This window comes from Microcaecilia unicolor, chromosome 6, assembly GCF_901765095.1.
Source record: "Microcaecilia unicolor chromosome 6, aMicUni1.1, whole genome shotgun sequence".
In the NCBI taxonomy this organism is placed as follows: domain Eukaryota; kingdom Metazoa; phylum Chordata; class Amphibia; order Gymnophiona; family Siphonopidae; genus Microcaecilia; species Microcaecilia unicolor.
In genome coordinates this window covers 18,390,369-18,403,528 of record NC_044036.1, presented here as the reverse complement: position 1 = coordinate 18,403,528, position 13,160 = coordinate 18,390,369, and the positions used below count along the sequence as shown (strand labels likewise).

Genomic DNA, 13,160 nt, shown 5'->3' with positions numbered 1-13,160 from the left:
CTAACCCCTTTTTAAACTCCGTCAAGCTAACCGCCCGTACCACGTTCTCCGGCAACGAATTCCAGAGTCTAATTACACGTTGGGTGAAGAAAAATTTTCTCCGATTCGTTTTAAATTTACCACACTGTAGCTTCAACTCATGCCCTCTAGTCCTAGTATTTTTGGATAGCGTGAACAGTCGCTTCACATCCACCCGATCCATTCCACTCATTATTTTATACACTTCTATCATATCTCCCCTCAGCCGTCTCTTCTCCAAGCTGAAAAGCCCTAGCCTTCTCAGCCTCTCTTCATAGGAAAGTTGTCCCATCCCCACTATCATTTTCGTCGCCCTTCGCTGTACCTTTTCCAATTCTACTATATCTTTTTTGAGATACGGAGACCAGTACTGAACACAATACTCCAGGTGCGGTCGTACAAAAACTTATTGTACCTATATGGTTTCTAGCCCAGGGTAGTTCTTTTTTTTTTTTTTTTTTTTTTTTTTTTATCTTGCTCCTAGTTTCAGTGAAGTAGAGGAGTCTGTCATAAGCGAATCCATAGCTGTTGTATTGGGAAGGTGAGGAACCATATGAAGGGCTTATTTTCAAAATCCTCTTAAGTCCAGTGCAAATAAGATGGATTTAGGGGGGTTTGGAATGAGCACTTCATATGGGACTTTTTTCTCTTTGTTTTAGTGCTAAACAGCCTTACCTCTTCCCAGCAGAGGTTTAGCAACCTTTTCTAATACCATAAAACTGACAGAAAATTTAAGAAAATAATGGATAAAACTAAATTAAAGGGAAAATCTAAAAAAATAGAGGAAAGTCTTAGTGTAGAGATGTCTGAAAATTGTAACTTAGAACTGCGTGTATTCTTCCAGTGACCTGTCCAAGATGTGGTGTTGCTGTCCTAGGACTAAGTGTAACTTTTAAAAGTCATTTTGGAATATGTTTTGCATCAACTCACTAGTTTGGAAGGCAGTTATGGCTTTTTAAGGTCCCGTTTTTGTTGTAGTTTTCTTTTTCTAGGCCCCTAAATATTTTTCCTAGTACAAAACAAATAATTTTTTACCCCTCTTTCTAAGGCATCTGAAAGATGTGTTCTTGCTCACTGAAATGGAAGCTAAGGTACTTCATATAATTGCAGTAAGAAAGTAATCAACTAATATTTCCTAGTCAACAAAATTAACAAGGGGGCCCATAAAGCCCTAAGTAGTAAGGTGCACTACTAATTGTCAGCCATTAATTCTTTAATCAATTTTGACAGGTGGCCACATCCACTTCCAGTCATGGCAGCCAATCAGAATCAAGGATCCACCTAGGCCATGCCTACACCCCACCTCTTTTGCATAATCCTGCCCTAGCCCCATCTTATTTCCATAACCCAACCCATTTTTACCCTCTTTTGGTGATGCAACAGGACATCATAACTCTGGCCAGGCCACGCCCTTTTTCCAAGATGGTGGCGACTAATGGATGCATCGTGTCACATACAGGATTAGCAGCAAAAAAGAGCTGTTTGATTTTTTAAGACAGCAAGCCCCCCTCTTCCCAGATTAAACCTAGCTGATGGAGCAATGTGCTGTACTGTGCAGTGGCGTAGCTACGTGGGGCCCCCGCAGATTCACCCCAGGACCCCCCTCCCGGCGAACCCGCCCCCGCCGCCGCCTACCTTTACTTTTGCTGGCGGGGAATCCCACTCCCCGCCAGCCGACGTCTTCTCAGTCCTTCCTGCTCTTCAATTTGTTTGCTGACGTCCTGCATGTAATTGTACGTGCAGGACGTCAGACTCAGAGAACAGTTCTGTTCTCTGAGTCTGACGTCCTGCACGTACAATTACGTGCAGGACGTCAGCAAACAAATTGAAGAGCGGGAAGTGACTAAGAAGAAGACGTCGGCTGGCGGGGAGTGGGATCCCCCGCCAGCAAAAGTAAAGGTAGGCTGCAGCGGCGGCGGGGTCGCGGTGGGAGGGGGGCGGCAATTTCGGCGGTGGGGGGGGCGGCGCCGGGGGGAGGGCTAAAATGTGCCCCCTCCCCCCGGGCTCTGGACCCCTCACCCACGGAAGGCTGGCTACGCCCCTGGTACTGTGTGAGAGAATCCACACCTCCCCCCCCCCCCCAACCCCCTCCTTTCTGCAGCCAGCCCATTAGAAAAAATGCTGTACTGAATTTTTAAAACAAACCTACTGGTTTTACAAACTTTTCTCATACTTTTAACACAATTAATGTTTTAATCAATATGGTACAAGTCATGCATAACCTTTAGCAAAGAAGACTACCCCCGCACCTCCCCCTCTCCATCCAGACCAGCAACGTCACATGAATAAAATGTATAGCAGCTTCTCTTTATACAAGGATTTTAACCTAAGCAGCGTTGTGTAAAATACAAGCAGGCACAAATATTAGCAAATTTTTTTTTTCTAATACACAAGGGGTGTGGACATAAATCAGCAGTACAGTATGACCCTATTGACTCCTCCCCCTGCTCCTCTCACAACCCTTCTGTTTCAAGGCAGAGTAACAGTTTCCATGTCTGTGGGAGCACAATGAGGCTGCTCCTCCTCTTCCCCGAGACAGATGTTTTCTTACAAAACTGTCTCGTGTTGCTGTTTTAAAAGGTATTGTTTTTAATAGCATGCTGAAGTGCCCCTGTCAGGGGAGACAAGACACTAGTTTCAGAATTCCAGAGCAGAATTTCACACAGCCATAGATGCATAGCCAGCTTTTCGTTTGGGGGCTATGGCACAAGGCATACAAAACAGTGCCCCCTCTCCTCTCCTCTAACAGAGACTGACCCCACAGCAGCACCCCTTACTCATCTAGGCAGGCAAGGTCAGGTGAAAAAATATGGCAGCTTATGGGGGGTTTTGGAATAAAGCATTTTATACTACTGAAATGTCTTTATTGACTGGAAATAGACACACATACATATATAACCCTCTGAATTGTTTTAAGCACATGGCTCTCTATGAGCCATTGGGCTTTGATCCTGATAATGCCTTTTTTGCTGGATGGATATTTTTGTTTTTTCAGCCACTAGCATCCTTGGGTCATAATTCAAAACTAGATCTTTAGACTTCAAAAATGTATATGTTTAGGGCCTGCCTGCCAAGACAAACCCTGTGATATGCTCACACTCTCCCGTCCCACCAGAAGAGAGCCAGTTCTGTTGAGCCAGCCGGCCCCCCTGACCACCCAAAGGCCCTCTCCAGGCCCACCTTTAATTGCTGTGGTAGTCTAGTGGCCTCTTTGGGGCAGGAGCTTTATTGCTCATTAAAAAAAAAAAAAAATCACAGTGCTATCCAATATAAGCATGCTACTGCTGTCTCATGAAAGCTGTTTCTTTGCACAGGTAGCTTCATTGCTATCCTTTTGTGCCCATGAATTCTGTGGTTATGCACTGATCTACTGAAACTTTTTTTTTTTTTAATGCTTTCTTAAATGACATTGTGCGCTATGAGAAAAGGAGATTTGCAATTTACTATACCTTAAGTGCAAAACTTATGGTGAGGCAAATGCAAAACTTGAGAACTAGTGTCACGCATCTGGGCAAATGTCACACTGGGCAAATACTCACCACATGTGCTGATGCATGTATTGCTGCTAAAAGAACTATCCTTGCAGTACCACAACTCAATGGATTTTTTTTTTTTCTAATGAGGTAGACAGAAAGAGGAGAGGGGAAGAGGTGGATCTGTGGAGCTAGCTTAAACTGTGGTCACATGAAAACAGCATCCTTGTACAGTGGTTTCTACACTCTCTTGGGTTTCAGTGTTTTTTTTCTGTGTACCATTAAGTTAACTAATTGAACAAGATGAAACAAAAGTATTACAAACCACAAGTAAACCTCAGGTGATGCTCTACTGCTTATGTTCTCGAAAGCATGACAACTGAGAGAATGTCGGTAGCAGCATTTCTGTTTGCTTCAATATGATTACTTTTATGTGGAGCCTTTCATAGCTCTTTCCTATGTCTCTTGTGAGATTTTTGAGTGCCACATAAGTACATAAGTGTTGCCATACTGGGACAGACCAAAGGTCCATCAAGCCCAGTATCCTGTTTCCAACAAAACCTGCGGATAATCTATTTACAACAAGGTCATCATCCACTTTTCATTTTAAACCCCTGTGCCTCCCTCCCCTTCCAATCCCCTAATTTCCCTTTCCCACCAAAAGGCATGAACAGAAACACCTTTATAACTATTTTAAGTTTATCCATTTATTATTACCATACATTGTGCTCACCTACTACACTTATCCTTCCTTCCTTCCAAGACTAAGTCCAAATTCATCCAGTTTACCACTCTATTGAATGATCTGGCTGCTGGTTCCAATCACAACATTCTACATTCAATTAACCCTATTCTTAATCTCAAACGAGGAAGGATCAAGGCCTTTCTAGGTTTCAACCTTCCCTGGTGTTAAACAAATTCAATTTCCCTAATTTACTCCTCCATTCCCCTCTGCCCCCCTGTTATACCTCCCCCCCCCCCCCAATATCTCTACACTGAGACTTTCAACACCGGATGGCTCATAAAGAGCCATCCTTTACATCGTGTTCACAATTAGGCTGCGACTCTGAGGACAGAGAAACTGTAGATAAGAATTTCATAGTTGGAAAAATTGCTTCTTACATCTAGGGGATCCCCTCGCTGTCTTGGCCTCCCATGTGCAAGAAAACATCTGTCTCTGGCAGGGGCGTAGCCACGGGTGGGCCTGGGCCCACCCAATTTCGGGTCAGGCCTGCCCAGCAGCAAAGTTCCTGACGGCGATTCCAGTCGCAGCGATTCCCACATGCTGCTTGCCGGCTGCCGCTCAATCTCCTCGCGCTACTAAGCGCTAACCCGGAAGTCTCTCCTCTGCAGGAGAGACTTCCGGGTTAGCGCTTAGTAGCGCGAGGAGATTGTTGAGCAGCAGCCTGCAGGCAGCGTGTGGGAATCGCTGCGACTGGAATCGCCGTCAGGAACTTTGCTGCTGGGCGGGCCTGCAAGGAGGGTGAGATGCTGCAGCTGCACGGGGGGGGGGGGGGGGGGAAAGATGTCGCATGGGGGAGGGAAGACGGGGGGGGGGGAACACAGCAGCTGCACAGGGGGAAGGGAAGATGGAAAGATGAGGCTTGGTTGGTGGGTGAGGGAGAAGCAGCAAAGGGGTGGAGGGGTGAGGAAGGGAGAAGTCTTGGCTGTGTATGAGGTGGAGGGGAGGGACACATGCTGCATACAGAGGGAATAGATGGGGAGGGGGAGAAATGGTAGGCATAGGGGTGGAGAGGAGGGAGAAAGGGTGGGTATAGTGGTGGAGGGAGGGCGGAGCAGAGAAAATTTTGTGCCCACCCACTTTGGGCTCAGGCCCACCCAAAACTGGCTGTCTGGCTATGCCACTGGTCTCTGGGAAGAGGAGGAGGAGGAACAGAGTAGCCTGATTGAAGTCACACAGACAGGGAAACTGTTACAGCTGCCTTGAAACAGGAGGGCTGTGAGAGGAGGGGGATTTATGTCCACACACCTTTTGGATTGTACTAAAAAAAAAAAAAAAAAAAAAAATATATATATATATATCTCTCTAATATAATAAAACGCACCCTCAACGTTCTGAGGACAACGTTCTGAAGCCATCTGACGTCACTCCCAGGCTGAAGGGTTCGTGGATTCGTGGTGTGAAGCCTTCAAGCCAGCCAGCCGTCTCTGCCCCGCCCTCGCGTCAAACGTCATGACGTCGAGGGCGGAAAAAAAAAAAACCAAACAAATCCGGCAGCGAAGCGTCAGGGAAGGAGGCGGCGCTCCCGACGTCTAGCCTTCTCTTCGCTGTGTTCCGCCTTCTTCTGACGTCAAGGATGACGTCAAAAGAAGGCGGAACACAGCGAAGGGAAAGCTAGACGGGAGCACCGCCTCCTTCCCTGACACTTCGCTGCCGGAACCGCCACGGAGGTAAATTTAAAAAGAAGAAAAAAAAAAAAGGGATGTTGGGGGGAGAGAAGAGGGTGGCCAGTAAATTAGAACAATGGGAGCGGGAGGGCAGGGGAGAAACGACAGCATGGATGCGAAGGGGGGGGCATGGATGCGAAGGGGGGGGGAGAAGAGGGCGGGCCAGGCTGGGACATGGGAGAGAGAGGAGCATGGATGCGAGGGGGGGTCATGGAAGGGAGAGAGGGGACTTGCTGGAAAAGGATGAATGGAGGCGGCAGGGGACAGAGGAGCATGGATGGGCATGGATTGGGAGGGCAAGGCTCGGGGAGAGAGGAATTGCTGGAAAGGGATGAATGGAGGGGGCAGGGGACAGATGGGCATGTATGGATATGGATTGCAGGGCAGGCCTAAGGGAGAGAGGGGAATTGCTGGATAGGGATGAATGGAGGGGACAGGTGACAGAGGAGCATGGATGAGCATGGATTGGGAGGGCAGGGCTCAGGGAGAGAGGGGAATTGCTGGAAAAGGATGAATGGAGGGGGCAGGGGACAGATGGGCATGGATTGGGAGGGCAGGGCTCACACTCTCTCTCTCTCATATACAATGTCTTTCTGACTCTCACTCTCACACACTCTGTCTCACACTGTATCACATTCACTCTCTATGTGCCACACAGTCACTCACACACTCGCTTGGTCTCATACACTCACTCTCACAGAGAATCTGTGTCTCACACACACTCTCTCTCTCGCCCACACACACACACTCTCTCTCACACTGTGTCTCACATACACACTTGCACACACTCACACCCAGACTCACTTTCTCTCTCACACACTCACACTTTCACTCTGACTCTCAAACAGTCATTCTCACATACACTCTCCCAAACATACACACTCCGAGGAAAACCTTGCTAGCGCCTGTTTCATTTGTGTCAGAAACGGGCCTTTTTTACTAGTATATATATAATAGAGAGAGAGCTTTTGTATATGTTTTACTTAAGTTTATTTGCTAACATTTGTGCCTGCTTGTATTTTACACAATGCTTCTTAGATTAAAAATCCTTTTATAAAGGGAAGCTGCTATACATTTCTTTGACATGACCTTGCCTGCTGGGATTGGTGGGGGGTTAGGGGTAGTCTTTGCTAAAGGAACTGTGTTTTGTATGACGTGCAGTATTGATATCATGGACATCTTTAGGCCTAGAGGCCCTCGCCGTGATCTTTGAAAAGGGGTGTAAACTGGGTGTAGTTATAGCATGACTTCTGTGATGTCACCCAAATGGATGGGTTATGCAAATATGGTGGAACTGGGTGTGGGCTATGACATCTGATGATGTCAGACGGGTGTGGGCATGGCCTAGGCAGGTCCTCAATTCTGATTGGCTGATGACCGGAAGTGGGCATTGCCACCTGTCAAAATCAATGAATGATAATGGTTGACAAATGCTAGAGAGCCTTACTACTGCCCTATTTTGTGAAATTTTCTGCTGTAATTCATTTTAAAATATATTGGTACCCTTCAATGAAATATAGAAAGGGAAAATGATGGCAGGTAAAGACCATTTGGTCTGTCCAGTCTGCTCATGATGGAGATCTTTGTCCCCATACACTTTGCAAAGACCACTGACCACTTTTGTAGGCACTTCTTGGACTGATTCCATCCTGGATTTTTTTTTTTTTAAATGAAGGTATGGTCTCTAGAATTGTAGTGGGAGTATTAGTGCCTCTACGGTGTGTACATATCACCTTCTCCTTTTTCCAGCTCATCGTCTTCTCCTTGTGCACCCAAGCATCCTTCTTATTTTTGCCATTATTACTGAAATTGTACAGCGCTGCGTAACCCTAGTAGCGCTTTAGAAATGTCAAGTAGTAGTAGTAGTTTAGCCACCTTCAGATTATCAGATATGATGACCCCGAAGTCCTACTGATCTTTGGGCACCCAAGTATTTCACCACTGGTACTATACTGCTCCCTTGGGCTTTTGCAGTTCAAATGCGTGCTGCTGCCTTTTTTTTCCATTTTAACTGCCAAATTCTAAACCAAACTCTTCTAGATCCCTTCTCATGTTTTTCACACCATCAGAGATATCTACTCTATTGCAGATTTTGGTATTGTCCGCAATGAAGCAAACCTTTCCAGACAGCCCTTCTCCAATATCGTGTACTAAAATGGAACTGGCCAAGAATAGATTGGAGCACAGCACTGGGCAATCTCCCTTTTCTCAGAATGAACTCCATTTACCACTACCGTTTGTCGCCTTCCATTCAACTAATTTCTAACCCAGTCATTTTTACGCCCATATTGAGACCACTCAGTTTATTTACAAGTCACCTCTGCGGATCCTTGTCAAAGGATTTGCTGAAGTCCAAGTATACCATATCTAGTCTCTCCCTTGATCTAGCAGCCTGTTCACCCAGACAAATAAATTAATCAGATTTGTCTAAGACCTACCTGTAGTAAAACTATGCTGTCTGAGATCCTCCAGTCCATCGGATTTCATAAATCTTTCTATCCTCTGAATGTACGAAGTTGTTACGCTTGCTTGTTTTTTTTAAACAATTACAGATTCAGCGCTTGTTGGAAGCTCAAACTCTTCAGCCGGCTTCTACTAAAATGACAACTAGTAGCACTCAGCAGTCGCCAAGGCAAGTGGAATTTGTTGCCATGCAAACCCAATCAGCTCCTGGTTTACAGATGAGAAAAAGTATGAGCATTGCAGTAAGCACAGGTAATGTGTGTGTTCGTGTGTGTGTGTACCAATTTTATTTTTCTATTGTCCTTCCATTGATCACACTTGTATTAAAACAAATATAGATTCCGCTTTAATTGTAGTTGCAAAAACCTCAGAAAGGCGGTATATCAAGTCCCATTTCCCTTTCCCTTTTCCCTCTTGTTCTCCAGATCAGTCCAGACATGTGGGTATACACTCTCATGCCAGGAGATGGAGACTGAGAATCACTGATGTCATCTTATTTTTTCTGTGTAGTCTCTAGCCAGTCAGTATATCTTAATCTCTAATAGAGGCTGTGCAGTTTGGATCTCGTCTGAAAGGCCTTACCTAGGGGAGCGAGTTAGTTAGTAATTGGCTTACAACTGGATTTCTTGCCTATTAGCAACAAAAAAAATATTGGCTTGGACCAGCTGAACCATGTAACTGGGCACTTAAACCTGGTTGACCCAGGTTCCTCCCCCCCCCCCCCCCCCCCAATTGATGCTCCTGGCGGAAGGGGGGGTGCAGCTTTTGACTTCGTGTGACTTGGTCTTCCTCCCCCCCCCCCCCCCCCCCCCCCCACTCTTGAGATGGGTCTCTTAAATGCATCAGTAGGACTAAGACTGTAGCACAGGGGTGTCCAACCTCGGCTTTTGCCAGGTCAGGTTTTCAGGATTTCCCCAATAAATATACATCCTAACACAAATGAGAAACCTAATTGCAATCTAGTTACACACAGATAATGCTACACTTTGTAACCACTATCCACTCTTAAAATACTATTCAAAAAAAGCTTTATTTAAACACTATTATAGTGCTATTATACAAAATATAAATTCCTTTATAAAACCCAATATTCTCCCCACTGTTCCCAAATACCATGCATATCACATTCACACAGAATCACACAGCACACAGATCTGGATAATTACTGCTCCAGCATATGAATATATGCAAAAAATCTGCAACCATCAGCTCAACATAGAATCATATCTCAAGCAATTGCAGAGAAAACCTTGCTGCAGATCAGCCATCTGGTCTTCAGCACTTGAGCTGATGTTATACAAATGTTAATTCATAGCACCAACACTTTCAAGTGAAAGTTCATTCACAGTCCAGAACTGTGTTCAACTTTACAAAGTGCCAGTAAATGATGAACAGTCTCTTCTTGCAGCACATAATTCGACGGGCTACGAACCAACCCTCTTCCTCGCATTCGCAATAAATATGCATGAGATCTGTTCGCATACATGGAGGCAGTGCATGCAAATAGATCTCATGCATATTCATTGGGGAAATTATGAAAACTAGATTGTGGCTCTCGAGGACTGAGGTTGGACAACCCTGCTGTATTGGATTTTCTTCTTTGTTTCACTGCAGCAGCCAGGAGCAGAGAGAGGCCTCAGTATGAGGGGAAGATGGGTGAACGTTTGCAGGCCCTGTAGTGTGCTGGAGTGGTTGGAAGTGCTTGGCTGATGGGTAGTGTAGGCCACAAGGAGAGCATGTCCTCAAAACGGGTGTGTAAAGATGAAAATACTAGCATGGCTCCTGAGATTGGTGCTAACTTAGCAATTGACTGTGATGTGAAGATTTGAACTGTGTTGCTGGGTTCAGAAAGAGCTCCAACAGTTGAGGTGGCACATTATGTGAGGAACTGCTGCCATTTTTAATTTCTGCAGTGTTTCATGGTGGATTCAGTCATCAAATCTAAGGTGAAGGATGAATCTGGAAACACTGGACTGGACCTTGAGGATGACAGTTGTCAGTCTCAGCAGCTGGGGAGCCCATTCACTGGGTAGGAGCCCAAGGTCATTGTTTAGTGGCAGAAGCCTCTTGGCCAATAATCACTAGGAGGTGAGAGCCATTTGTCCCTGTGAACTTCCTTTTCACTGGTTCAAAACAAAGCTTTAACAGGCCTCTATGCTTGCCTCCTTCATACAGTCCTATCAGCTTTACCTGAGCATTTACTCAAAGGTATAGAAGATTATTCAAGCTGTTTTTGTGTAGGGCAAGAAAAAGGATCTAAGGCCTTTCCATCATACCAGAGGTGTGCACATTCTTATGGAGTTTGCAGACTCTGCAATTTGACAAAGCTGTAGAACTCTGTTAGTAGCCAAGCTGAAGGGAGTGCCAAAAGTACTGAGCCTGGGCAATCTTCGATGCGTTTGAGGGGCATCCAGGATTTCTTCTTAGGTAAAAAAGGAGGAAGAAAAGTGGCAGAAAGTTGAATGTGAAAGATGTTATAGGGGAAGAAATGAAGAAGAGCGGAGAGAAAAGAAATAGTGAGGAGAGAGGAGGCCCTGAAAATAGAGTTCAAAGCACAGACAGAGGAACAGAACCAGATACAAGGAATAAGATAATTAGAAAAATGAGATCAACAGACAACAAAGGTAAGAGAAATTATTTTTTTTTCTTTTTAGTAACTGAAGTACGTATGCCAGTTTTGAGAATTTACAACTGCAGTCTATATTTTGCACTATACAGGTGAAAATGTGAGGGGGACACTATATGTGATGGCACGATAGAAAATTTTAATCGCGATCAATCATGTAGTTGAAGGTTTTAATCGATGTACAGCCCTACTTAGAATAAACCACACAACCTTAACATAGCACACACAAGTCATCCTATGACCTGCCTCAAGGACACAAGAAGAGGCGGAGCCACGTCCCCTGTGCATTCCAGATACTTGTGCCACCACCTACCTATGATTATTGGAAGTAGAAGCGAGTGGCATCAGAAAAGAGGTAGAGTTTCAAGTCCTAATGACATTGCAGCACAAGTTCAGTAAGACAAAAGCAGCCTCTCAACTTCCTAAATCTCATATCACTTGCAGTATCTATGTCCTCAGGAACTTCCAAGGGTTCCCTCTTTTTTACCAGTCAGGTAAGGTATTTGTTCCACCACCTGGCAGTGCTTTGATAAGTTCCTTTTGGTTGTGGTTAAGTTGTGAATATGATGGCAGCAGTCACTCTAACACATTGATATCCCAGTCAAGGTGATTGCTGGCACCAGAAGAGCAGTGAGCCCCCTTGATTATTTATGCCACTTGATATACTGCACGTGGGCCTCAGTGTAGGCAACACAGCAGTTCACAATAAAAAGGAGTTAACAGAAAAGTTGGTACTAGACAGAATACAGCCAAGCGGAGACTAGGAAAAGGTAGGTCTTAAGTAATTTCTTAAGAGGTAAGGGTTGGTTGGCTTCTGATAGAAAGGGGCAAGTTGTGCCGAAGTTTAGGTCCTATGTATCTAAAGGTGCAGTTCCTTGGGACTTTAAGATGAAGGACAGAGGGTGGGGGAAGGCTCAATAGGTTCTGATCTGCAGAACGGAGACAGCAGAGAGGGATGCAAGGAATGATGAGAGAAGCAAGATAAGGGGGCAAGTGGTTGACAGGATTTATAGACTAGGAGGAGGATTTTGTATTTGATTTGAGCGATGACCGGGAACCGATGTTCATAGAGGAGGAGGGGTCACATGATTGAATCGGGTAGCATTGTGCCAGGAGTTTGACAGCAGTTGACTGAATGAGCTGAAGGTGTTTGAGGGCTTGAAGAGGAAGACCAGGGTAAAGGGAGTTACAGTAGTCTAGGTGGAATATAACAAGTGCAAGAATAAGGGGGCGTGTGAAGATGAAATAAGAGGATGAACAGCACAGAGGTGGTGAAGGGCAAAGGGGGAGGTGCAGATAAGTCTGATTTGAAAGTGAGTTGTGAATTGAGAATTGGTAGGCAGAAAATAATGGTAGGACAGAGGCCTTTGTCACCATTGCATTGTTACTCTAAGCACTTAAGATATGGTGTTCAAGCTGGAAGAGGCTTTGCCTTGAGCACAAGTCTTCAGAGCTTTTTGTGGCATTCTCCTTGAGGTTGGGCATGTTCACTTGTCTGGACTCAAGGAAATGAAATTTAGCAAGTAAATTGAAATAACACCTTTCTTCATAGGGCTCTGATGTCTATCTGATCAGCTTTAGGTTGAAGATTCATATAGCTTCAGGTTTCTCTCCCTTTTGCACTCAGAAGGCAGCTGGAAAACGCCAGAGCCCTGTCCATTGTTAACTAGCTTGCCCTGTTTCTTTAGCAAGCACCTGTTTTCAGCTCATTGAAGTTTGCATAGAACCGCCATTAATTAGTTATAAAAACAGGTTTTGGACTGCTACATATTTAGATGCCCTTAAATAACACTGGGCAAATGCTCTGTTTTTAAAGGTGCTAGCCTGTTCTGGAATTCTCCTTGCACATCTCAAGAAGAGTCTCCTGTGAAACCAGATGATGCGGATATTTCTGAGGATATCACAGTTTCTGTTCATGCAGAAGACACCAGTCATACAAGCATTGCATCTTCATTGAAAGCTGTTGACATTCACAGTTTTGAAAGCAGCCACGTTACAGAGACAGAAGAGAATGGATCACCTGATCCACTCAAGTAAGAACAAATTTGAAAATTACATTGCGGGGTTGACATTCAAAGCGATTTAACCAAATAGAAATGGCTCTTGGCAGGTTAAATCACTTTGGGGCTATCCTCTGAGATTTGGTGCCACTAAATATCACCACAGACCAC

General features: G+C 45.0%; 1 protein-coding gene across 2 annotated transcripts in view; it reads left to right on the top strand.

Annotated features, from left to right (window-relative positions):
• STIL (STIL centriolar assembly protein) overlaps positions 1-13,160 on the top strand; it is a 114,182-nt gene that overhangs the window by 79,453 nt on the left and 21,569 nt on the right. For both annotated transcript variants that reach the window (XM_030206557.1, XM_030206556.1), the window contains 2 exons: positions 8,453-8,615; positions 12,806-13,022. In XM_030206557.1, coding sequence (XP_030062417.1) covers positions 8,453-8,615; positions 12,806-13,022 — 380 coding nt within the window. The remainder of the gene's footprint in view (positions 1-8,452; positions 8,616-12,805; positions 13,023-13,160) is intronic.